Raw genomic sequence first — 25,961 nt, forward strand, 5'->3', positions numbered from 1 at the left:
GTGCAGGAAGCCCAATGCAGGGCTTGACCCAGGACCCTGGGATCATGACCTGAGCCGAAGGTAGATGTTCAACTGACTGAGCCACCCAGGTGCCCCTAAAACTTATTTTTAAAGGACTAGATTTTCACATAATAAATTTTCTTAGTCACATCCAGATCTCATTGTATACTGTCTTTGAGAATGTTTCTTTAAGTTCTAACATTTTGATAAACTCATTTAGAAGACACCTAAAGCTTAAGGTGTAACCAGATATGTGAAGTTACTATTTGATCTGCCAAATACTGGGCTAGAATAATTTGTTGTAGGGAGCCTCCAGAAGGGTTCAGATAAATTCATGAATTCCTGTGATATGAATAAAGAGATGTGCAAACTGTATCCTCCTAACCTTCTGAAGATCAAATCAAGGAAGATAATGTCCACTCTTTCCTATGTAGGACACACCCCTGGGTAGCAATGGCAAGACTCTGGGCTGGAGAGTTAACTGCTGACCTTGACAGGCTAGGGGGACATATCAAAAGTAACTTATTACCAACTAACAGTATTTTATTAAAATTTGTAACTAATTTTCTTTCTTGTACATTAAAACAATTTCAAGTTCCCTATAAGAATACTCTCACACTTCTGATAAGCTCTCTGATGGAAGAGTAAGTTTTTGGACACAAGGCAATGGACAGAATCCTGGGTAATACAGGGGTATGAAGCATGTGAACATTATTCATGTGCATCACAGAAGAAAAAAATGGTTAGTAACAGCTGGTCTGGAAAATGGACTTGACAGGATACAGCATTTCCTATGTCTGATGAGAAAAGAAGGAATTAATACGGGGATCCCTGGGTGGCTCAATGGTTTGGCACCTGCCCCTTTGGCCTAGGGCATGATCCTGGAGTCCCGGGATCGAGTCCCACGTCGGGCTCCCAGCATGGAGCCTGCTTCTCCCTCTGCCTGTGTCTCTGCCTCTCTCTGTGTCTCTCATGAATAAATAAATAAAATCTTAAAAAAAAAAAAAAAGGAATTAATACTAGGATCCTGAGTTTAGCTGTCAACTAATATCAGGATGCTTGCTCCAAACTAGTGCTTCTGTTAGATTTCACAGGGACTTATGGTACAAGAAGGCTTCATTGAACCCAATCACTTTGTGTGCCAGGCTTAGTGCAAGGTATTATTAAGAGAAAAAAAGAAAACAGAAGCTACTTTATAGCTATCTTAGATCAGACTGACACTTGGGAACTTTAACTTATGGATCCAATTTTGGCACTACAGAACTTCAGGACCTGTGGTATCCCTGGAACTCAGTTTTTTCATCTATAAAATGGGCAGGGTGAATGAGATGACCTCCAAGGTCCCTTTAGATTCAAAATGTTTAATTTTAAAAGTCTTCAAAATGTTTATTCAGGTATTCTCTCCCTGAGGCATTCTGGGATAGAAATGTTCCATTCCAAAAAAAAAAAAAAAAGAAAGAAAGAAAGAAATGTTCCATTCCAAACCCTGAGACAGACACACCTCTCGGGATCAGGGTGTTTAAGAAGCTCCTCAAAGAAGGTATCCTTTAGGTTTTCATCCCTGTGCCCCAGTACAGAATCTCCACACATACAAAGTGGGGACAGACTTACAGTCCAGAGTGATAGATGGAGATGATAAAGATATACTTTAGTGTTGCAGTTGGCATCAAATCTAAAAGCTTAGGCCAGCAAGCAAGGGGCTTCATTAAATAACCCTCATCTCTCCCTATCTGATAAAGCCCTTACTTTTCAGATGAGTTGATCATATCCCCTTTCTGTGTGCTACTGCTGATCCCTCCATCTGGAAGAGCAGGAAGGGAAGAATAATGCATGTCTATTATTTCTTTCAAGATCAAGCTCTGTCTTACTTTATGCTTCATTAGTATAAATACAAGAAATTTCTAGAATCCCGTACTACCATACACTTACCTATGTTCCCTTGCTTATTCACAGAAGTTCCTCTTCTCTCCACAATTATACTCTAAACACATGGTATTGAGTAAGCACTGATAAATGCTTATCTAGTTTGTGAGTCCAGCAAGAATGGAATCTCAGACGGCAAAAGAATGAAAGCCTCATCAGACTCCTCCTACCTTCATGCTACACCACTTCCAAAGCTCTTCCCTCCCTTTCCTTTCCTATCTGGAATCCCCTATCTTCAAAGCCTACTTGTAAGGGTTGATTCTGGGCATGAAAAGACAACACAGTTCATACTTTGGGTTTCACAATTTTTCAGTTCATTTCAGTAAAAACATAATATAAAAGGCATTGCCACCCTCTTCCCCTCCTGGGGGTGATCCATCAAGCCTGCCAGTCTGGGCCGCTCCAGTGGTTCATAGCTCATCATGCGATATGTGCAGGGCATGGTCACATAGATCTGCAAATAGCATATAACAGTTTGAAGGAAAATGCCACTCTCATACCCATATGTGCCACTATCAAGAAAATACCCAACACCAAACAGGCACACACCAACCACCATTTTCCAGAGCAAATCCTTTTAAATGACAAAACATTCCCCCTGTCCTTTCATCTGTATCTCAGATGAGGCAGCCACAAATTCTGAAAGCTGATAAGAGCATGGAGAGGAACAACCCTAGTCCCTAAGTCACAGGTAATGGAAAGGAACTCTTGACCTAATATCAGAGGATGGGAGGTGGGGGTGGGAGGTAGAGGAACATGCTAGAGAATGTGCCAAATTCCAAAGGACTGTGAGGACAGGCAGTAAAGCGGGAGTTGTTTACCTGTTCGCTTACTACAAAGTTTGTCTTTAACATTGTCAGCCTCTCGGGAAAAGAATTCAATGAGTTCGTCCTCATATTCCTCCACAATGCTCTCACACTGTCAACCCAAGGGAGAAATGAGTGAGAGAGGGCAGCAAGAAGCCTTTTGCCTTCACCTCCAGAGAGGAGGAGGATTTTAGCACAACTTGCCATTAGGCTCTCCAATAACTCCCAATCTTCAAACACCAGTACCCACTCCCAAAGCTCACCGCAAACTTGAGAGTGCCACTGATGTCTGAATCAATTCGGATGCCCTGTAGGTCCAGTTCACTGGATTCTCCATTCCGGCCCACTACACGTACGTAGTTCTTGCGGTGCGTGGAGGGGTCAATCTGTTCCCCATACTCCTTCATCCGGTCACATACCTCCTCTAGCAGCTCTGTGAGGTGGGCCTCTGAGCGAGCATAAGGCACCTAGAAATGTCCTCAGCCTTGGGTCACATTCTTCTACGTCTGTACATCAGTAATTTACATCCTTACTTTTCCTTCCAAATCTAGTTCAACCAACCTATTCTAAAAAGCCTTCCCTAATTAAAAACAATAGTTTATTGTATAGTTCCTAAGTACTTTCAAATATATAATCTTATTTTACCTCACTATACAATCCCAAGAAATAAAACAAGTGTCCTCGGCTACAAATTCCAGATAATCCTAGTCACCTATGTGTCCTTTCCCCTTGAATTTCCTTAATTCTTTTGGGTGTAAGCTAATTGAATTTCCTTAATTCTTTTGGGTGTAAGCTTTTCTTTCTTTGTATTAAATAATACTAATATCTGTCCTCAATAGGAGCATTAGTGAGATAGTGTAGGCTTTGAGAATAACAATTATTAAAGCATCTCACAAACATCATAGCCTTAACTTTTCTTTACAGATGCTCACTAGATACAGCTTTGTATATTTGCTGTTTTCCACTAAAACATAAATTTCCTAAATACAAGGATAAGCCCTCCTTTTTTTTTTTTTTTGAATGAATGTTTGTATATATACGAATTGTGCCACAGTAAAAACTGAGTGACATGAATTAAGGATGTGGAGAAGGGGATTGATTAGGGTTTGCTAACTACAGCAGAAATAAAGTATTAAGGTTTGGAGCCAGGAAGCAAGCACATAGAGTATAAGCCTCTAACCTCTTACAAACGAGACAGCCCAATCTTTTAGATACCTCTCTGGGTCAATGTTTTCTTCACTTCTATTAAACCAAGGTCCTTCTAAATTAGTTGACTTCTCATTCAAAGTCAGAGTGAGCTACTTTATTTGGGGGAGCAGTAACAGTTACCTCCACCACTGACTGGCTGCCATCTGGATTGATTCGGAAAGAGCCCATCTGAATGGTCTTCTTGGGATCCACCTGGGCAATTTCCCACTCTAGTTCATCCACCAGAGCCCTGCAAGCTGGTGTGAGGGGAGGGAAAGGAGGAGGGAGGAGGGGAGAAAGGAATCACCCAGGGATTTCCATTCATCCTTCTCCCAGACCCTGGATCTCATGCTCTCCCAAGGCTCTGTCTTCCCACCCTCCTTCTCACTTTTTCTCTTTGTGCCCTTACCTCCACAGTGTAGATCCTGGCTCCTCCGGGCCCAGGCAGTTCCCAGCAGGGCCCCCAGAAGCAGGGCCAGACAACCCCAGCCTTTCATCTTTAGCGTGATGGGGTGGCTCCACCTGGGTTTGGGTTGGAATAAAACATAGGTGTGAGCAGCCGGCTCCATTCCCAGTCCCAGCAATCCCTCATCCCGAGGCCTACAAAGATCGCACTGTGACTCTGGCTCTCTTTTTCAGGAAATGGCCAGGGCACAAAGGGGCTCCTGTGTGCCCAGCGCTAGAGGGCTCGGCCTCCCCCTCCAAACTCGGGGCTCAGCCTCAGACACTGTGGTGACAGGTGAGGCCCCACTTGTCGGTCCTTCAGCTTCGGCCGCGGGGGCTCCCAGGGTGACGGGGCAGCTGCGGAGCGGCGGCGGGCGAGGAGCGGGGCGGCCGACTGCGGCCGGGAAGCGGCGCGGCGGCGGGCGGGAGAAGAGCGCTCGGCGACCGGCCTACGTGCAGCCAGCAGCGTGGATGCCCGCGCCCGCGCCCCCGCCTGCTGCCTACTCCCGCGCGCACCAGCCCCCTTCTCGGGACGCCGCCTCTGCCCTCGCTCCGGGCCACCCCCGACTCTCGGTGCCGCTCGCAGCCGTCCCACCTCTGCTCCCGGGGCCGCCGCCGTGGCCCAGGCGCTCCAAGACGGCCGCACTCGCCCTTCGGCGCCGGACCCAGCACCTGGCGGCTGGGGAGCGGGCTGCCCAGGCTTCCCCGGGGCGCGCCGGCTCTTCCCGGGTACGTCCGCCCCGGCGACTGCCGGCCCCGGCTCCCCGCGCTCTAAGCCGGCGCCCAAGCGGGGTCCGGGGCGCGGCGGCGCGAGCCCCACACCGGGGACCGACCCCACACCCGCCCCTCCAAACTCTCGCGCGAACAGGCAGCTCCGGAGCGCCTTCCCGGCCGCGAGGACCCCGGGGGCTCGCAGAAGGACCCAGACTTGCGTGGCGAGCAGCTCCACGTGACCACCAGGGGTCAGCCGAAGAATAGGAGTGGCCGGAGCACGGCGGGAGCGCGGCGTGGCGTCGGCAGGCGCAGGGCCGCGCGCCGGGCCAGGTGGGCCAGGACCTTCCCCGAGAGGTGCGCGGTCGGCGGGCGACCGCCCTCGTTTCAGGTCAGCAGACTACATCTCCCAGGAAGCACTGCTGCAGCACGGACCCGTAGTACCAGCGGGGCTTAAGATAGCCCGAAACCTGTAGCCCGTCAGCTTCCCCAACTTTCCATCTACGCAATTAACCAGGAAACCAAGCCGCACGTCCTAAAAGAATCCAGCGTTAGGGTCCTCGGCAGCCACAAGGAAGACCTAACATCGTCCAGGAAAGACACACTTCTATTTCTCCAATATCCTCGACCTTGAACTCCAGAGCTTCACCTTCATTTCTATGTGGGAACTTGAAAAGTTTTTGTTTTTGGTTTTTTTCCCAGTTGTTATAGAAAACCAACACAAAGAAAGAAGAGGAGGGCTGAAGTTAGAGCATCCCATACTCGCAGGTCTCTAATGACATAGATGACAGCCAATAATATTTTTGATTTTATTTTATAAAACATGCAGTTTAAAACAAAATTTTAAAAAATAACAAAACTTGGGACAGGAGAGTGGATGGAAGACAGATGCTTCTCAGCTGTCAGCAGGAGTGAAGCCAGCAGCCAAGCTTTGTCTAGGACCCAAAGGGCCTTTTGGCAATGATGGTGTTGGCAACACTGGTTTGCTAGGGCCACCGACGCTCTATGTCCTGGCCCCTCCAGGCATCCCTCAAACAGTCAGAGACGTGAGCTGTCTTAAGTTACTGTTGTAAGCCTGTCACTGTCCAGGACTTCAGTCCTTTCCTTAGCCAACTAGGAACCAAGAGTACTGGTTCTCGGAGTGGGTTGTTTGTTTGCCTGGATATTAATTACCCAGGATATTTATTGAGAATACAAATTACTTTCCATTTGGGTCAATCCTAGACTCTTTTTCTGGCCTGCTATTTTGCAAAGGATGAAAAAGGAATCTGGCTCCTCTTCCCTTTGCAACAACTCTGCTGCATTCCAGTTCTATTAATAGCACCATCTGTAGACCCTGAGCAGGTCCAGTTCTGGAAGCAGATAAGGTAGAGCCAACTTGGGAAGCCATCTCCTGGTTCTGGGGCCACAGAACTTCCACAGAAGGGAGAGGGCGTAGTTTGCTGGGAGAAGGTGAGGTCAAAGCGCCAACACTGAAGAGAAGACAGCTGCATCTGTCAGACAAAACCAAGAGCGTTGACTTTTAAGGTGAGTGGAGAAAAAGCAGAGCAAACCTGTGGCAAACATTTTAGAACTGGGCAAGAGGAGGTTAGGATTAATGGAGAGTTTCAATCAAAAAAATTTATTTTACTGAAGATTAAGTGCTTTGTAAACTTTTGAGTGCTTTACAAATATAAGGTAGGGGTGGTACGGTTGTTGACATCACTATGATTGTTATTATAATCGTGGGCATAATCTTCATATACGCAATCAAAACCCACCCTGTCCCATCCCAGGTCTTACTCTTGGGACTTGTCTGGCCCTCAGGTTCAGGCACTTTCCAGTCCATCTTCCGGCCCTTCTCATAAAGACCCTTGAGCACTTTGTGGAAGGACTCAGGCTCAGTGCCATTTTTGCTTAGCTCCAGATATTTTCGGTAGAGCTGAAGGGCTGTGCGGGCATCCTCAATACTGTCATGGGTTTCCCCTTGAATCTTCAAGTCTACGGGAATTAGAGGTGGAATAGTTTGGGACCTAGCAAAGGAAGATAAGAACATGTCCCCAACTCACATCTCCAGCTCCCAATAAACAATGAAAAACTTGACTACCCCTGCAGGAAAGAGCCAAACACCATCCCTAGTGCAGAGGAATACTGAAGCTACTTAAATCCATTAGTAAGTCTTACTACTCAGGGCCCTCCCTACTCCTTTGACAACTCCCAACATTTTTTCCTGCTCTTAATGAGCACTACAAGGACCTACAAGGTACACCAACTCACCTAAAAAGTACCAAGCAAGGAATCGCAGGGAAATCATTCGTTTTCGGGGCATATGAAAGAGATAGACAGTGTCAAGGACTTGGTCCTTGGGCACCTGGCAGAGATAAAAGAGTGGGAGACTGAAGGCAGGCGATCTGTAATTTCCCATTCTCCAAAAACACAATATATACCCTAAAGGGCCCACATTCACAGTCTTAACCCTGCCCGAACCATGAGGTTGATGACCCGGAAGTCCTTCTGTAGACCGTGACCCACAAACTTGACTCCAATGTCTATAAGAAAACGAAGCTTTAAGTAGGTAGACTTGAGAGTTGTCAGGTGCTTAGAGGAAATCTTGGCATCTAGGTCTCCTGGCTTTATCCCCGAGTACTGAGTCAAGTAATCCACCACCTAGGCATAGAGAAAAGGATAAGTCGCTCAGGAACTGAAGGGCAGAGTCTCTTCCTACGCCTCTTCCCTGGGTTCTAGAGCACTCTACATAAGCACAAGGTCTGTCTCACTTGTGAGACTCTGGTCTGTCCATATCTTAATACCTGTTCCTGGGTAGAAATGTAGTCATCAATGAAGGGGATACCCTCATTGGGTCCTTGGCCTCGAACACAGGTAATCCTCGCTACTGACATCTGGCTTGGTTTGATGGTAGACTTGGTGCCATCACTGCGTAACTCTGCTTCCTCCTATGTGAGAAGAGTTGATAAGGAAATCAGAGAACTGCTTATGACTTCTAGTATCTTCAGAGTTCAGGTCTAACACCACATCCTTTTGGACTTGATTACCTCATTAAGGGTGACAAACTCAGCATCCAGGCCCACCAGGTCCCCAACCTGTGGCATCTCATTCAGCATCAGTGGAATAAAAGTAGTGTGTGTTTTCCGTTGCTTCCGTGCTAGTGAGGCTTCAGCCAGCAGGACACTGGCTTCAATAGGGTTCTTGACTGGAAGGGAAAATCCAGAAAACATAGGGCTGGGGATAGGGAAGTAACCAGGGGAGGGAAACCCACAATGGCTGACCAGAGACTGGGTCTACACTGTGACCCTTCAATAATCAATGAATGTGAGTAAAAAGATCATGTCTGATAAACAGATAGATGGAACACATCAACACTATTAAGAGAGATGCTAAGAAAAAAACAAAAAAGCAGAGAGGAAAGAGTAAGCCGTGGACTTTAGCTTAAAAAATCCAGAAGAATAAAGTTGCAGGGAAACTATGTCTAAAGGCACCAAAAAGGAACTTAGTAAGGAGCTAATCTCCAAAAGAAGGAAGCTTCACTTGGGGAGAAGAATGGTTAGACTCAAAATCAAAACCTTAGCCATTCTGATCAGATTTCCCCCTAGCACCTCTTCACCAATATACCTCAGGATCTCCAGGTTCTAATTTTAAGGCCTGATGAACAGGAATCTCTTTAGTATCCCTGGAAATAGTGAACACTGTTACCTATCCTCACCTTAACAAGCTCTCTTTCTAAAGACCAATTTTTTTTTTTTCCCTAAAGACCAATTTACACTGCCTACACCCTTCAGTCTATTCTGTATCACTTACTGTTCAGGTTGTATTTGGAATTAAGATTCCTTTTGACGTAATAAAGGATAGCAGGCACTTTCCAACTCATGTCAAACTGCACAGCTTCATGCTATAAAAGAAAAAGCACTTAATGGCCTATGTATATGCCCCCTTTTCCTTTTTTCCTAGCCAGACAGAAGACAGAAATCAGATGCTATTTTTAATTCTGCTAATGCTTTTTATTCTTGAGGATCCATCCCTCCCTCCTGAATCTGCCTGGCATTCTCTAGGGCACTGAGGATGAGAATGCTAGGAAAATGGGAGATAGAGAAAATGGAATGTGTTACAACTAACCTTATCAATAGGTTCAATAAGAAAGTCATTGAAGAGATACCACTGCTGGTGGGTAACACCCTGTGGAGAAGATACAGAAAAAAAGACTGATGCCAAAGTGACAGCTGGACCACTCCGGCTCAGACCCGGGACACCACTGTGGCTACCACCAGGAGTGTCCCTGCCTTGTGTAGTCTCACTCACCTCCTTACGCTGGTGGTAGGTCTCTCCAACTTTGATGTGAGCCACCAGGCTGCCCCCTGTGCGTGAGTCCAGGATGTGTACCACAGTAGCCATCAGGTCATACACATAGACACCATGCTCCTCCTCTGCCCTGGCTGGGCCCCACTGTGAGGGGGGTACCCAGGCTGCTAAGCTAAGTTTAAGGATGGGGAAGGAAGGGGAATGGGGATGGAGGGCAGGGAGTTTGGGGAATGATGGGGGACCAGGGTGGGTTATCTCCATCCTAGCCCATCTATGATTCTCAATACTGAACTGAGTCACTCTGGAAAAGCCCACAACTGGTAAATACGTGGCTTTATGCCCTTCCTTTTCCCTATACCAAGTTCCATCTACCCCTTGTCCTGCTTCTGTCCCAACCTTCTCTCCCTTATTCCCCTTTCTCTACCCAGTTGTTCAACAACCTGTATCTCATCGCCATCAGTCCAATTGCAAACATCCAGCCCTTTGTTCTTGGTCATCTTCATGCGAATGGAGAAAGGAAGCCAGACGTTCTTCAATTCCTCAACGGAGGAACACATCAGCATACCCTCTGGACTCCCTAGTTCTTTCCTATCAGGACAAGAGAATTAGAAATTTGTTCTGAAATCTAGCCAGTGACAAGAGGAGCCACAGGGTAGCTCAATCCTTTGACTGCACCCCCAAGTCAGTACCTACCAATCAGCCAAAGTAAACTCTTTGTTTTTGGAGATTTCCCCACCATGCTTCTTTATGGCCATCTTAAAGGCAACCTGAACACAAAAGAAAAACTGATTTCCAGGGTGCGTGGGTGGCTCAGTTGGTTAAACGTCTGACTTTTAAACCTCCGACTCTTGGTTTCAGCTCAACTCATGATCTCAATGTCATGGGATAGAGCCCTGAGTCAGGCTCTGCACATAGCAGAGTGCGTTTGTCCCTTTCCCTCTGCTCCTCCCCTTCCATGCACGCACATGAGCGCTCTCTCTCCCCCTCCATCCCTTAAATGGATACATAAAATCTTTTAAAAAAATCTGATTCCCCAGAACATTCATCATAAATGGAGCACAGAAGGGAGAGAAAATGAAAAAGTACACCTAAAGCTCTGCTTCCAGACCTGGCCCTTACCTCAGCCTGCACTCTCCAGAAATCAGCTTCTTTCAAGCTGTTCACCTCACAGTTGATGACAAGAATATCTGGCAGATGGCGGATGTTGCGGGTCTGAATCTGAGAGAGAGAAAAAAAACAACAACCAAGGAATGGCAGGGAGCCTACGGGACAGAAACCAGGACAGGAAGAGTAAAACCTGGACCTGTGCTTTCAAACTGAGGTCTTCCCACTCCCTAAATCCCTGATGGCAGCGCTGACCCAGCTAGTCCTGGAGGCGACCACAGGCAAGTCAGTCCCCAACATGGGAGGACTCACCGTGGGCTGGTACTTCTCACAGTTGTCACACCAAGCCTGTGTATTCTGCTCCAGGCAGATGCTTCGCTTCAGCACCTGAGCAAAGTCACAACTCTTCCCGGTTTTATCTGAGGAGAAACTGGATGCTTCACTCTACGTTCTTCCTTCGGCCCACTGTTAGCCCCCCAACACCCTTTGCTTGATGTTATGGGACATCTGGGGGAGCCTTCCCACCCCAGCTGCAGGGTATACCGCTGGTGCTACCCTCGGGGTAGGAGAGCGTGAAGAGCAGGGTGGATGAGGCTCGCACGGTCTCACTGCCACAGCGGCAGAGGCTGCAGTTCTCCATCTCACAGCTGAACAGCTGCCCGATGACAGAGTCCCCCGATGAGCAAAAGCTGCTAAGAGTGGGGAAGGCAACGCATGCACATGGACGCAGTTAGGAGACCCTCTAAGTCACAGAGGGGCCTGTCACATGGCTTTCACTGTTCATGGCCTGATTTCATACCTGCCTCCGGCACCTCGATAAGCCTGGGGTACTTCGAGCTCCTGCATATCCTGATGCAGCTGAGTAAGAATGAAGCGATTCCACCTCTGAATAAGCCTGGCCAGACTGCCTTTGCCTGACGCCTCATCTGAGTCAGCCAGGATCAGACCAAGCGCCGATGCCTCAGGGATGGTGCGGAATGCCCGAAGAAAATTACTGCCCTGGAATCCAGGAAGTGTATTGGTAAAATGGGGCAGTTTTCTCTTTTGTGGCCATTTGCACAGCACTGTCCCTGCCTGCTCTCCACCCCCCTTCCCCTTTTATGCTCTCAGGTCTCTAGACACTGACCTGACAAGGGTCACCTCGAGAGAGATCCAACATGTGGAAGAGGAAGCCCAGCTCACATGCCAGGCAGAACTCCTTCTGGCAAAGATGGTTCTGGATTAGACAGCGGACAGGCTCCAGGAAGTAGAGCACCTGGGGAGAGAGCGAAAGAACTTGAGGCAGGAAGCCAGTATAGGGAAGAAGAAAGATAGGAAAGTTAAGCGAGCTGGTGAAGAAAGAACCCAGGGCAGGAGTCCACTGCAGGTTGGAGCGCACAGAGGAGACCTGAAGGCTGCACAGCAAAAAAGAGCAGTAGCAGAGGCCATGATAAAGTGGGCTTGGTTGGAGATGCCTAGAAAGAGAGTGGCTGTGGGACCCCAAAGAAGGACCAAGGCAGTAGGCATGTTCGAGTCACAGGCATACCCACTCTTACCTGGATCATGCAGTTACAGTAGGCATTGGGGATGTGGGGCTCTAATCCAGCAAACAGGGTCTTATTGTAGTGTTTGAAGTCAAAGTCCTCCAGCCCTAGCTTGGAGTATTTGATGGTTACCTGAGGCAGAAACAGTCTGAGCAAAATGAAGATATCCTCAGGGTCCCCTAAATCTTCACAGTAGTCATACCTTCCCCAGAACTTCCCCCCGGAGTCCAGGTGGTAGGTGAAGGCTTCTCAACAGTCCTTCAGTCCTTTCCCTTATGACACCCTTTCCCCAGGGAACCTTTCCCCACATCCCAGAGGGCTCCTTCCTTGGTATCCCCCTGCACCTTGCGGTATTTCTTAGAGATCATGTGGAGATGTGGCTCCTCTTCCCGCCCTATCGGTGACTCAGTGACCTGGCTGAAGCTGTCAAATTCACTGTCTGATTCCTTGAGTCGGTAAGGGATCTAGAATTTTTAAGAAGTAATTTTATTGGATGTCTTAATTATCTTTGGTTTCTCTCTCTCTCTCACACACACACAAACACACACACACACACACCTTTATCCCCACACTGAACCTTCTAATTTCATGGGGTTTTCAGCAGCCACTGCTTCCTTTTTATTCCTGCTGCCACCACCCCACCTCATCTTAGCTGGACAACTAAGATGGCTTCCACACCAGGCTCTGCACATTCACTCTATCGGGTTCCCCCTAACAAACTCTCACACACACACACAAACACTCTCTCACACACACACACACACACACAAACTCTCTCACACACACTGCTTCCTTTTTATTCCTGCTGCCACCACCCCACCTCACCTTAGCTGGACAACTAAGATGGCTTCCACACCAGGCTCTGCACATTCACTCTATCGGGTTCCCCCTAACAAACTCTCCCAAAATTTCAGTGCATCACTTCCCCCACTATACACTGGCATTCAAGGCTTCACAACCGGGCCTTTCCGACCTTAACATCTTGCGATTTCCCCACACTAACCACTGCTCTAGCCAGACAGGTCCAATCACAGTCCCCATCAGACATGCCTTTTGCAGTTATGCTTCTTGAGACCTCTGCCAACACTGATCTCTCATCTTGAACATGCTCCCGTGTTACCTTCTACTTATCCATCTTTCATCTTTCCAGCTCAGTATCTACCTTTCTCAGTACATCTTCCCCGACCACTCTGGCCCAGAGTAACACTTTCCCCAAACAGTCCCGGCACTGAATACTTAAAAACACTCCTTCAGCATTTAGCAAGAGAACTTGTCACAGACAAGTCTTATCTTTGCCAACCAAATACTAAATTTCTTAAAAGCAAAGACTGTCTTCTGTGTCTCTGAATTTCCCCTAATACCCAGCATGGTACCTTCAATTCAGTAGGCCTCAAAAAAACCTTTAATGACTAAAAGGAAAACCTGCTGAGGACCAGTAAGGAAACAAGACAGGAGAAATGCCAGGGGCTGCTGTTGGTGCTGAGCCTCTCTCCCCTGAACGTACCTGATTGCGCAGCCTGGTGCGGGGGTTGGGCGCATAGCCAATGAAGCCCACTTTCTTCATGGTGCGGAGAATCTCTGCATCCACAGGTGGCGCTCGCCTGTAATGCAGTAGAGTTCTAGGGCTTGAAGGTTGTGGTGTCTGGCCATCAAATCCCCAACCCCCAAGGAACCAGAAAAAAAGAAAATACTGAGGGCAGACAAAAATCGGAAAGGAAGACACTACTACAGGGCTTCCTGAGAAATCAGGTATCTCAGCCCTTTCCCCCTCCCTCCTTTTGGCTCAGATGCAAGGTACAACCTGGGGGCTGGCGCTGAGTTGGCGGCAGGCCAATCCGAGAGAAGCGCGTCGGTAGTGAGCGGGACAGGGATGAGGGAAAGAGGCAGCAGGTCCTGACTCCAGTCCAGAGGAGGCAGTGAGTCCACGAGACAGGGTAGAGCAAACTCGGTCTCACGGGAGTAAGGGTTGAAGGAAGGCTCAGGGGAATCAGTCCAGAGGTGCACACAGCCCTCAGAATCCCCAAAGGCTAGGGCCTGCTTGCTGGCCGATACGTCAAATGTCATTAGTAGAGGCCCCACAGGATTCACATGAAAGATGTCTGCTGGGTTGGCCAGGCCTGTGGGCTCACAAAACTGGCACTGCCCTAGAAGAGAAGAGGAAGCCCAGAGAGCCCTGGAAGCTGAAAGGGGGCCATCCTGTTATGCCCCTCCTACCCTCTTGCCCTGGTATCAAAGAAAGATGGGGCCTAAATTCATGCCTAGAGATACAAAGAATACCATCAGATGCCTTCCCATAAACCACAGGCAAGTCTGCTCCTCAGTAAAAGCAGTTCTAAAGCTGTTTTGCCTGCCTCACCTTTATCTTTTTCTGTGTTCTTCACATTCAGGAAGAAATTAAAGCTCTAATCTCTGATCCAACCTAAGTGAGACCCTGCTAGCCTGCTAAAAGGTTCCTAGTTCCTCCAACAAAGAGGTTCCTGGGAGTATAGTCCTTCTGCTGCCTAGTTCTCCTTCATAGATCAGCCCCTCCTACCCCTCCCTACATTCCTTCCTACCTGACTGGGAGATGATAGCAAGTCGGGACGTGTAGGTAGGGATGAAGCGCAAAAAGGCAGGATCCACGTGTACTTGAAGTGGTGTGATGGCACGCATCATACGCAGATCATACACCTTCAGGAAACGGTCACAGGCCAGGCCAGTGAGGCGACTAGAGAAGCCACAGGCGGCCAGCAGGTTGCCATGCACATCAAAATCTGACAGACTCCCTGAGAAAGCGTCGAACTCATGCTCCACCTTAAAAGTGCGAAGGTCTCGCAGGGAAACCTGAAGAAGAGATGCCTCAGTTATCTTCCAACACTGTCATCAAGAAAAGTACCTGCCACCTACCTAACCCTGTGAGGCCCCTGCCCAAAGAACTAAGGCTCTAGGATACAGGCAATGAAAACACAGAAAAAGCGTTAAAAAGAAAAAAAAAGAAAAGACAAGAGCTGGAAGGGACCCCAAAGAGAATTCTTGTTTATTCTTTTGCCTCCAAGGTACAATCTCATTACCATAGAAAACATGAGGCTAAAAGATAATCTAGAAGAACGTGGCTGAGGAGGAACTTGGTTGATTCCTCCCGTCCCTCCCACTACCCAGAATGCGAGGGAAAGGAGGAGCCCAAGCACATGTGTAATGAAACAGGGCCTTGTGGTAAAAAGAATTATAGAACCAAGCCACCTTGCCAGATGTGTGGCCACAGAAGAAGAAGCGATTTGTCTGTCTCATAATGGTGACTCCGGGCGTCTCGACTGCGTACTGTGGAGGAAAGCAGGAAATACCTGTGAGAATAATTCTTCCCACAGACCAAAGGAATAGAAAGGTCGCACACATACTTAGGCATGTTCACAGCCCAGCTATATCCCCGGCCCCCAGAACGTCTCAGACCTGGCCTGGGTCTTTCCTGCCCCAGGCCTGTACCTTCTGAGTCTCCTGGACAGTGTTAAGGTCAATCTCCAGTATGTGGTTCTGCAGCCCGCCAACAAGCAGAGTGCTGCTATCCGTCAGCAGGACACTGTGCATATCCTCACTCTCATCTAGCCTGTGGGGGGAGGAAAGGCTAAGGGACCTGGTTCTCAAAAGCTTCCAATTCTTTAGCCTTCCCATTCTAGGAGGGACCCTCTTTCCCAGGCCAGAGCTGAGAAGCCACTTACAGGTAATCAAATATAATGAGGCCCCCACGGGCCATATACTTGAGGTTGTTCTTGGTGAGAAAAAGGATACCATTTTCCAGGCTCTGGATCTGTCGAATGTCATCACTGCCATTGACCTGAAAGGATGAGTAACGCTCCAAGGCTGGGCCAAAAAATGAAGTGGCATGGCCCTGTGGGGGACAGAAAGATGAGACACACCCTGAACGGAAGGGCAGCGCCATCCCAGATACAGGTCAGGGAATGGATGGATGTTGCTCAGCTTTCCTCCACTCTTGCTTGGCCTTTCTGGTTAGCAGCACCTGAGGTGTAAGGCCAGGATCCAATCTAAGTGATAAAGACACTGAGAATACTATCTGTTTAATGCTTTACAAAGTACTTTGTAAACTCTACCTCATTTTATCCTCACAGTGACCCTGCTGAATAGGTAATGGCTCAGCTGGTTAGAACAATTTCAGGTCAGGGATGTGGGTCCAATCCTCCACTGGCTTACTGGCTTGCTTGCTTTTTTTTTTTTTTTTTTTTAAAGATTTTACTTATTTATTCATGAGAGAGAGAGAGAGAGAGAGGCAGAGACACAGGCAGAGGGAGAAGCAGGCTCCACGCAGGGAGCCCGACGTGGGACTCGATCCCAGGTCTCCAGGATCACGCCCTGGGCTGAAGGCAGGCTCTAAACTGCTGAGCCACCCAGGGATCCCCTCCATTGGCTTTCTTATGTTCCAGTCAAGTCTTAACGTCTACCAGCCACGTGGGAAATATGTACTGTGGGTCACAGGCTGGAATAGAGAGAATGTGAAACTCATTCCACCCTTGGCTCCTATGACATCATTCATCATCATCGCTCTTGACTCTTAGCTCACATCTTCTTATGTGCTTCCGTTCAGACCACTCTTAAAAAATAGCTATCCCCAGTTCACCACTTGCTCACTTGAGTCTTCCTAGGTAATCTCATCCACTCTCAAGGTTTTAACCACCCCTGGTCTTAGACTGACGGATTCTAACTCCCTTCCCTAGCCCAAACCACTGCCTCAAGCTTCAGACTTATATATCCTAATACCTACCAAACATCGCTCTTTAAATATTCTGTGAGAACCCCAAACTCATTACATTCCAAACTAAATTAGTCAATTTTACATCTCAATTCTTCTTAACTGTATTCCCTATGGTAGCACGATCAATGTAATAGACTAAGTCACTGGTCTTCAACTTAAATCTTACTTACTTCCAAAATATTTCCCAAATCTGTTCTCACGTATAAATCTCTACAGTGCTTCATTCAGGCCTTCATGTTGTATATGAACTGCTACAATAACCTACAAACTGATCTCACGGAGTATCCCCCTTAAACTCTAAATACTGCTACCACAGTACTCATATTTGATACAAACCTAACCTTATCATTTTATTATTATTCATGACAGACAGAAAGAGAGAGAGAGGCAGAGACACAGGCAGAGGGAGAAGCAGACTCCATGCAGGGAGCCCAACGTGGGACTCGATCCCAGGTCTCCAGGATCACACCCTGGGCCGAAGGAGGCACTAAACTGCTGGGCCACCAGAGCTGCCCTAACCTTATCATTCTGGATAAAAATCTTCAATAGTGTGAAAGCTCAACTTCAAGCTCTTATAACCCTGCATGTGGTTTTTCTAGAATGTTCTCCCCCCAGATATCTCTATGGCTTCCTCTCTGCATTCTAGAGAACTTAGAATGAACATCCTGGCCTCCAGGTCTCTACTCAAATGTGCCTTTATGAGAAAGACCTTTCCCTGACCAAATAATCTAAACAGTAACACCTCCCACCCTTCATTACCTCAACCACCTTAGTCCACTTTATTTTCCTTAAAGATGCTAAACGATACCTAATATATTATAAATATATTTTGGTTGGGGACGCCTGGGTGGCTCAGCAGTTGAGCATCTGCCTTTGGCTCAGGGCGTGATCCCAGGGTCCGAGATCAAGTCCCACATCAGACTCCTTGTGGGGAGGGAGCCTGCTTCTCCCTCTTCCTGTATCTCCGCTTCTCTCTATATATCTCTCATGAATAAATAAAATCTTTAAAAACATATGTATATGTATATATATTTTGTTGTTGTTGTCTTTTTAAACCTTTTTCTAAACCTAGACCACAGAGCAAGGTCTGGCACCTAGTAGGTGCTCAAAAAACACTAGTTGAATGGAATAATGTCTAACTCTTCACCTTTATCTTCCAGTACAGTAAATCTTAATTGCTTATAGTTCCTGCACTCTGAAGTCAGTGTATATCGTCCTGGGAATGTTATATTCTATTGCTTTTGCCAAGATAGCATTTCCCCCTCTTTTCACCTGACTCCCACTCACCTCTCAGAAAAGGACTTCGGTGTCACTTCCTTCTGGAGGCCCTCTGACCCTTCTCCACCCAGTACATATTTTTATACTGGCACTTAGTCTATATCTTACCTTTATAATTAATAAGTGAAACAATTTAGTTTCTTCTAAAATATCACAAAGTTATCTGTTTATGTATCATTTCTTCCTCATTATTCTATAAATTCCTCAGGGCAAGGATTATGTTTTATTCTGCTTTATTCCCTACACCTAGCATAACATAAACACTGCCTACTGAAATGAATGTATTAACAAAAAAGGTCATTCTTTCTGATTTAAAAAAAAGCACAAATCATGCTCTATGGAAGGTAAATTAGTAAGCCAACGATAACATGTTATTTCTTACAGAATCTTGGGCTTTCTAGCATATTGCAATATAGATGCACATTTAAAAAAAATTAACATTTATAACTGCTCTTAAGAGAGATTAAAATCAGCCAGAGAAGACAAAATGACTCCATATAAGGTATTCAGAAACAGCTTGTTACATTCTATAAGTATAAAAATGGAAAACAAAGGAACAGCATTAGAGATTGGATTTGGACACCACAGACTTAACTGATGAGTACACTTATCAAGATTAATCAAAGCTTGGAATGGGCAAATAGTGGTAGAAAAATAATGCCTCTGAATCTTCTCCCTAGATCCTATGGCTCCATCCACTCCCCTCCTCCTGACTTGACTTAGAGACCCAACTCTCATCACCTCAACTCAGTTCTGCCTCCCAGTAAAGCAGCTGCCCTTGGGCTAAAGCCAGATAAAAGACCTCCAACATCTCTTTTCATCCCTTACAAAGGGGTACAGTTCTTACCCCGTGGCTTCCCACCCACAGCATCTCCTCGTGCAAGTCAAAGTGGGAGACGGAGACAGGCACACCCACTTCGGCCACCACACTGTGCAATTCAGAGTAGACACCTTCCATTATGTGTACTGACTCCGGGACAGGAAGAGCCTCCAAGGCCACCCCGTCCGGATCCAGCTCCACATTCTGTAGCAGACTTGAATTCAGGTGGGCATCCAGGACAGGGTCCAGGGCAGAATGCATGGCGGGGGCATACTCCGCCAGTCCAGGGTCCAGGCCCTCGAAGTTCATGATGACGACGGCAGATTAGACCCGTGGCACACCCTCCCTTGCAACAGGCCCTTAAGGGGCCTGACCCAACCTTCAGCAGAACAGCACCAGTGGGCCTAGAATGGACATCCTGGCCTGCAAAGGGAAAGAGGTAGCTGAGTCAGTGGCAGGCCCAGGTACTTGTATTCAGTGTGTTCCCGATTATCTGGGCAGGAGGGAGATGAGGCAGGCAGATGTGAGAATGCTAGGTAGGGGAAGAAGCAGGCAGGAAGGACATGGGCAGGGCCGGTAGGGGTGGAAGTCCCTCTTCTCCCCCAGGCCCTCTGTACTCCCCACCACCCTACTATCTAACGTAAGACTTGGCTTCCTTTCCATCTCCCTTCAGGCCTGCTCACTTGCCTGGTTCACCCCAGAACCATCAGTGGAAGGGGCAGCAACTGCGAGACAGGAGTTAGGCAGTGGGGCTAGGGTGCTTGTTTCCCAAAATTAGGGATGAGAGGTGGGGGGTTGGGAGGTGAGACCAAGAGGAGTCAGTTTCCCAGAATTCTCTGCAGTGTTACCCAGGATTCTCCAGGGATAAATAAGAACGTCCAGTTACCCACAATTGGGGCGGGGGTGGGGGGGCATGATGAAAGTGGCTAGTTACCCACAATTCTCTAGGGGACCCAGAGAAATCAATTACCCAGAATTCTTCCCCGGCAGCGGGGAGGGGAGGGATTAGGGCAGGGGTCAGATGTGTTCTTGGGATGCTTACGGGGATTGGGTCATTACCAAGATTTCTCCATGGCGGATATTTTGGAGCGCGTGGAATTAAAACGAGTAGGGGGAAAGCTAGCGCCGTCAGCTCCGCGGGAAATTCCAGTTTCCCCAATTCTCCCCCGCGCCTGATGCTCAACCAAACCCTACGGCGGGAAGGACGGCGCGTTCCCAGTCGGAGCGTCCAATCAGGAAGGGCGCGGGGCTGCCCTCGGCCAATCAGGAGCAGCCAGGTGCCGCCGGCGCCGCGGCAGACGCGTGACGCATGCGCTGGGGCCGCGGGCTACGGGCCGCCGGCGGGGACACAAGGCGCCCACCCCGCTGTGCTGCGCGTCGGCGGCGCGGCCCGTGCTCTTTCAGGCTTCCTTAGAACCGAGCTGGAGAACTGGCTGGGAAGCCGAGCTTCCGGCTCGCCGCGACTCGCGCCTCTGGAAGCGGGGCGCCTGGGGTGGAGCCCGGGGAGCGCTGGGTATTCCCGGCAGGGCCGGCGCGCGCCCTCCTCCCGCGGGGCTCGTGGCAGCCGCGCCGCCACCTCTCCCCGCTGCCCCCGAAACTCGCCGAAATTCGCCGGCATTTCCTATCATTTCCAGGCATGGGGGAGAAAACAGGAAGCGGGAGCCTGGCCCTTGGCCGGCCGGCCGCGCCCTCCGCGGCCCCGCTCGCATCCGTCTGAAACTCCCCGTCAGTGAGGCGCCGCCGCACACGCCCCGTCGTCCCGGGCAGCGAGACCCTCGCCGTGCGGTTCCCCGGCCCCGGAGCCGGCCGTTGTGCCTCGGGGATGAGCACGGCCCGCCGGGACGTCCGCCCGCCCCCACGCTCACGCACTGAGCATCGGCGGTGGTCAGGGATTCGGAGCTTGAGCTGCTGCGGGATGGGAGTTCGGGAGCGGCCTCCAGCCCGTCAGCTCAGCTTCCAAAGGACGCGTAGGGGTCCGCCCCGAGGGAAGGCTCTCACGGGGGCAGAGTTCGCGCATTCTCTCCCAATACGTGCTGCCAGATACGCTGCAAGGAAAGAACTCCAGGATTTAGACTTCTGGAACTCAGGGATCCTAGAGTCCGTTGGAAAAGTCAAAGACGGAGACAAAGACACGTTAATTCAGAGGGTCTCTCAAACTGATCTGATTTCACAGGTCCCTAGATTTAAAATCTCGGAAAAAGGGATTCCTGCGTGGCTCAGCGGGTGAGCGTCTGCCTGCGGCCCAGGGCCTGACCCCAGGGTTCCTGCACGGAGGCTGCTTCTCCCTCTGCCTGTGTCTCTGCCTCTCTCTCTGTGTGTCTCTCCTGAATAAATACATAAAATCTCTAAAAAAAAAAAAAAAATCTTGGAAAAAGATGGGTGCTGAGAGATCGGACAGTTTGCACATCGTACACTTGGAGAAATTTCCATGTTGAGGTCTCAGATTGAGAAAGGCTTCGCAGACCTATGAGAATTACATGGCGGAAGACCCATGGCAGAGACAGACACCTGGGCTAGATGAGCTGCTTTATAAAGCTGCTTCGTGTCTCCTCGCGGTGTCTAGTGTAATAGAATGATGGAGAATGCAGGATCTGAAGCCACATTGTCTGCCCCGGAATTCTGGCACTCAGATCCGTGATCTTGGATAAATTACTCATTTCTTTCTTCATCTGTAATATAGGGATGATAATAGTACCTACCTCACTGGGCTGTTGTGAGAATTAAATGGGTTAATACATGAAAAGGCCTTGCACCAAGTACTTGGCATAAAGTGAGAGTTGCGTGTATATTAGCCCCAGTATTAATTACCTAGGGGAACTTCAGCTGGATTTGGAGTTTGGGCATCCAACTGGAAAGGCTGCTTAGGAGTGTCTTGTGAATGTGATTTGCATAACGGTTGTGGCCCTGCTGACGTCAAGGGGTCACGGCAGCTCCAGGTCAGATCAGTCCTGGAAGTAGTTCCTGCCACAGAACAGTCCCACAATCACCCCACCAACCTTGCTTCCTACCCAAATCTCTGAAGCACCAGGAAGTGAAACAAAACAGCAGAGCCCCGTGCCTACAACTCACCCTTGTCTCTGTCATCCCATCCCCCAGGAGTCTACTTCCTCCTCCTCCTTTTACCTTTCATCTCCTGTCCCTTGGGCCTCCCAGAATGGGGCCACAGGAGATACTAAACACAGTAAGGTGAGCTCCTCTCCTCCCCCTACAATCCCCGTTTCCTTATTCCATTTTTGTCTACATAGGTAGACAGAGGCAAACCATTTCCCACTCACACTGAGATTCTCTCTCCTGATGCTGGAAATGTTTTATCCAAAGGAAAGTTACCACAGAGTCATAATATTTGAATCAAAGGTTTCATTGGGCAGTTTTGAATAGTTCTAAGGGAAGGGAGACCTCTATCAAGGGTAAGTTACTCAGAGAAGGGTCAACCTCTAGGGGAGGCCTTAAGGACCATCTGTGTGGTCAGCCATGTCCTCATTCTGACGTCCAAGTTGTTCTGGGACCCTCCACCGGGGTTGGGGCAGTCCCAGATTTGGACCACCCCCCACTCCCACGCCCAACTTCACATTCTCAGCTGTTTCACTGGATGTTGCATCAGGGAGGGTGATGAAATCAGTGTCAGCGGATTTTACCCATGGATGCAACAGCCTGAAGGACTGGCCAGGGTCACTGACATAGCGCATCTCAACTCCTTAGACCTCCTGGACTTCCTAGCTATGGGACAGGGGTTAGGTGTTAGAATATCTAGCCCTTGCTTACCCTGGCATCCCAAAAGAACTACTGCCTGAACCCCACAGATCCTATGAAACATTGGGCCACTAAGGCTGAGGAGTCAGAAGGTTCTCAGCAACAATTCTCTCCCTCCAAGAGCCCCCAAGCCCTCCTAGTCTCCACAATGAGGCCTGAAGTGGGGGCAGAATATGTTTTATGGCATTATATGGCTTCCCAGTTCACAAAGTACCATCGAGTCCATTCTCTTCCAGGGAAAATAATTGTTCTCAAGGGAGAAAAAGAAGCCCCCTGGTTCTTAGAGGGCACCAGGTGGAAACCAAACTTCATTCCAAACAGCTCGCTATCCTATTGGGAAATAAATGAATGCTTCTGTTTTTGATTTTTCTCAGGCAGGAGGTAAGGAAATTAGGTGCTAGGGGGAAGTATATAGCTTTGAGAGGCAAAAAGATGAGGGAAAAGTTAAACAGGAAGGAACTTGAGACTAGATTCATTTAAATATTCGTTCCTCCTACCCCCACCCCCTCTACAGCCACTTCGATTCATGGAGAGCATTACACATATGCCCCATCCCAGGCCTCCAGCCACAGCAACCACACGTCTCATTTCCCTTGGAACTAAGGCTGCATACCTGGGCTCCCCACGGAGGGGGATGATGCAGGGAGGGGAATCCCACCTGCTGTGAGTCACCTGCTAGTATAAAGGGCGGGTCTTACAATGCAGGGACCTTAAAAAGAGACTCAGAGACAAGGGGAGAAAAACAGCAGGAAGCAGTTCAGAAACAGAACAGAAGGAACCAAACCAGAGACTCACAGAACGGACAGCATCAGGCTCAGCACAGGGAAGTGGGCAGAGATTCCACAAGGACCAGTGCAAGGCCCAGAGCCAGCCAGATTTGAGAAGCAGGCAGCGAGATGCTGGGAAGCAGGGCTGTGATGCTGCTGCTGCTGCTGCTGCTGCTGCCCTGGACTGCTGAGCCCCGGGCTGTGCCTGAGGGCAGTAGCCCTGCCTGGATTCAGGGCCAGCAGCTCTCACAGAAGCTCTGCACGCTGGTGTGGAGTGCACATCCTCCCATGGGACATGTGGTAAGTGGCAGGCTCAGGCACCAAACAGGAGCCTATCCAAGCTCTTCAAGGATGCAGTGGGAGACTCTAGCTTTGGAGGAAGCTAGAGGGTTGGAGGTCATCAGAGAGTAAGAGAGGACAGGGGAGTGAGGTTCTGGGGAGAGTCATGGGCCTAGTGGAGTTTGAAAACATTTCTCTTATCTCTTTAATCTTCCCATTCCCTCCTGCATTCCAGGACCTACCAAGAGAAGAGGGAGATGGTGAGACTACAAGTGATGTCCCCCGCATCCAGTGCGGGGATGGCTGTGATCCCCAAGGACTCAAAGACAACAGTCAGGTAGTAAGATGAGGGTAGACCACAAGGACGAGGGGACTGGTACATCATTGGGTATTGTGGTGAATTAGTAAAAGTTCGATCTGTCCTTGTCCGTTCAGCCTACTGTAACCAATATCACAGACTGGGTGGCTTATAAACATCCAAAATTTAGTTCTCACTGTTCTGGGGGCTGGAAGTCGGAGATCAGGGTGCTAGCATGGTCAGGTAAGGGCCTTCAAGACTGCAGACTTCTGGGATCTGTTTGTTTGTTTCTTTTTTTTTTTTTTTTTTTTTTAAGATTTTATTTATTTATTTATGACAGACACAGAGAGAGAAAGAGGCAGAGACACAGGCAGAGGGAGAAGCAGGCTCCATGCAGGGAGCCCAACATGGGACTCAATCCCTGGTCTCCAAGATCACACCCTGGGCTGAAGGCGACACTAAACCACTGGGCCACCGGGGCTGCCCAGACTTCTGGGATCTTCATACAGCAGAGGGCCTTGGGAGTTCCATGGGTCTCTTTTAGAAGAGTACTCATTGAGTTCAAGAGGCCTCCACCCTCATGACATCATCACTTTGTGAAGGCCTTTCCTCCTAATACCATTATGCTAGGGGATTAGAATTCAACATCTGAATTTTGTGGACACACAAACATCCAGACCATAGTGGTGTCTAAGAACAAAGCACTGGGTGGGTCTTTGGTGAATGGAGTAGGAAGAAGGGATGTTTTCTTTCACTGCTTTCTTTCCTCCCACCAGTTCTGCTTACAAAGGATCCACCAGGGCCTGGTTTTTTATGAGAAACTGCTGGGCTCAGACATTTTCACAGGGGAGCCTTCTCTACTCCCTGATGGCCCTGTGGGCCAGCTTCACGCCAACCTCCTGGGCCTTAGGCAACTCTTGCAGGTATGAACTAGGGGCCTGGAGAATGGGGGCTTGCAGGTATCAGACATGACTGGACGAGGGACTGGACGGTGAAGGATCTAGAGTTCTGATTGTGTACTGTATCCTTTCAGCCAGAGGGTCACCACTGGGAGACTGAGCAAACTCCAAGCCCCAGTCCCAGCCAGCCATGGCAGCGCCTCCTCCTCCGCCTCAAGATCCTTCGCAGCCTCCAGGCCTTTGTGGCTGTAGCTGCCCGGGTCTTTGCCCACGGAGCAGCAACCCTGAGCCCGTAAAGCCAATGGCTTAAGGATGGTACCCAGATCTCCATGGCTTAGCAGTGCTAATGAATCAGCCCGGGCACCTGTAAGCCAATAAGTTATCAGTCCATTAATTCTAATGAGACTTGCATATGTTGCATACTGACCTAGGACAAAGTTGAATATTTATTCAATAGGAAGGGAAAACTTAAGATTATTTATCCTCATGGCAGCAGCTTGGGGAGGATTATTTATTATATTTATATTGAATTATGTACTTTTTTCAATAAAGACATATTTATGTGGATATCTGAGTCTGATTTCTAGGCTTGGTTGGGAAAAGGAAAAAGAGGGCCAAAGGACTACTGTATGCATCCTTCTACTCTGCAGGGCTCCAGTGGACAGGGATATATTTTCCTGACCTACTGGTATATACATAGAGTATCAAGGATCTTTTAGGTCTAGATCCTGGCATAGCTAAGCAAGCTGAATCGGATTACAAAGGGTTAAGAACATGAGGAAGCTGGGCCCCTAAATGTGACTCCTTTTGCCACCTGACCCTGTGCCTCCTTACTTTCTTGGCCAAGAGTGTATTTGGCCAAAGACAGGAGTCCCGATAACTGCAGGATCAAAAGTCAGAGCTGTTTTGAGCAGAAAGGGTATTCTAGGAAGATGGTGGTAAATCCCCCAAATTAATGGGATTCTCCCTTAAGGACATCTGTGAGCCCCATCGGAGGGCCTGACTACCCAAGGGGAGGTAAACTATCTTTGAAGCAAAGAGAATGGGGAGGCTACTGTGATCATTTCCCTTCCTTTTCTCCATAGTCACAACATTAAAAAAGCACAGGCTTTGAAGTCAAACAGAACCAGGCTTGTA

At 48.7% G+C, this 25,961-nt stretch overlaps 3 protein-coding genes and 1 long non-coding RNA gene across 13 annotated transcripts in view; 2 read left to right on the forward strand and 2 right to left on the reverse strand.

Annotated features, from left to right (window-relative positions):
- The window catches only part of LOC140600532 (protein canopy homolog 2), a 37,190-nt gene extending 31,610 nt beyond the window's left edge, over window positions 1–5,580 (reverse strand). The window contains exons 1-6 of one of the 5 annotated variants that reach the window (XM_072768839.1): window positions 5,294–5,580; window positions 4,327–4,439; window positions 4,059–4,174; window positions 2,993–3,196; window positions 2,745–2,841; window positions 2,215–2,377 (exon numbers count right to left, since the gene is read on the reverse strand). In XM_072768839.1, the coding sequence (XP_072624940.1) occupies window positions 2,334–2,377; window positions 2,745–2,841; window positions 2,993–3,196; window positions 4,059–4,174; window positions 4,327–4,414 (549 nt within the window). In that variant the 5' untranslated portion in view covers window positions 4,415–4,439; window positions 5,294–5,580 and the 3' untranslated portion in view covers window positions 2,215–2,333. Of the gene's footprint in view, window positions 1–2,214; window positions 2,378–2,744; window positions 2,842–2,992; window positions 3,197–4,058; window positions 4,175–4,326; window positions 4,440–4,956; window positions 5,181–5,289 lie in introns of those variants that run through there. The other 4 variants (XM_072768840.1, XM_072768837.1, XM_072768833.1 and 1 more) reach the window with 4 other exon arrangements.
- On the forward strand, window positions 5,287–13,318 carry LOC140600535 (uncharacterized). The gene is made up of 2 exons (XR_012003748.1): window positions 5,287–6,599; window positions 9,794–13,318. It is a non-coding gene; the product is annotated as an uncharacterized lncRNA (long non-coding RNA).
- PAN2 (poly(A) specific ribonuclease subunit PAN2) lies at window positions 5,868–20,030 on the reverse strand. 6 transcript variants are annotated; one of them, XM_072768826.1, is made up of 26 exons: window positions 19,891–20,030; window positions 18,859–19,254; window positions 15,685–15,854; window positions 15,452–15,572; window positions 15,212–15,289; window positions 14,548–14,815; window positions 13,794–14,136; window positions 13,497–13,593; window positions 12,337–12,456; window positions 12,005–12,124; window positions 11,596–11,724; window positions 11,269–11,468; window positions 11,025–11,158; window positions 10,782–10,888; window positions 10,485–10,583; window positions 10,059–10,132; window positions 9,806–9,953; window positions 9,366–9,509; window positions 9,183–9,242; window positions 8,868–8,958; window positions 8,105–8,262; window positions 7,862–8,005; window positions 7,539–7,718; window positions 7,329–7,422; window positions 6,855–7,052; window positions 5,868–6,565 (listed from the first exon to the last, which is right to left on the reverse strand). In XM_072768826.1, exons 2-26 carry the CDS (start codon window positions 19,138–19,140, stop codon window positions 6,531–6,533), a joined length of 3,594 nt encoding a protein of 1,197 aa, XP_072624927.1. In that variant the 5' UTR covers window positions 19,141–19,254; window positions 19,891–20,030; the 3' UTR covers window positions 5,868–6,530. The 6 variants fall into 6 exon arrangements, with proteins under 6 accessions (XP_072624927.1, XP_072624925.1, XP_072624926.1 ...); XM_072768824.1 differs by having other exon boundaries at window positions 11,013–11,158; XM_072768825.1 differs by having other exon boundaries at window positions 11,025–11,161.
- Window positions 20,031–23,330: 3,300 nt separating this feature from the next.
- IL23A (interleukin 23 subunit alpha) lies at window positions 23,331–25,391 on the forward strand. The gene is made up of 4 exons (XM_072768842.1): window positions 23,331–23,648; window positions 23,863–23,964; window positions 24,702–24,848; window positions 24,959–25,391. The coding sequence occupies exons 1-4, from the start codon at window positions 23,478–23,480 to the stop codon at window positions 25,118–25,120; spliced, it is 582 nt and encodes a 193-aa protein (XP_072624943.1). The 5' UTR covers window positions 23,331–23,477; the 3' UTR covers window positions 25,121–25,391.
- Window positions 25,392–25,961: the final 570 nt, after the last annotated feature.

The sequence above is a fragment of the Canis lupus genome, chromosome 11, assembly GCF_048164855.1.
Source record: "Canis lupus baileyi chromosome 11, mCanLup2.hap1, whole genome shotgun sequence".
NCBI lineage: Eukaryota > Metazoa > Chordata > Mammalia > Carnivora > Canidae > Canis > Canis lupus.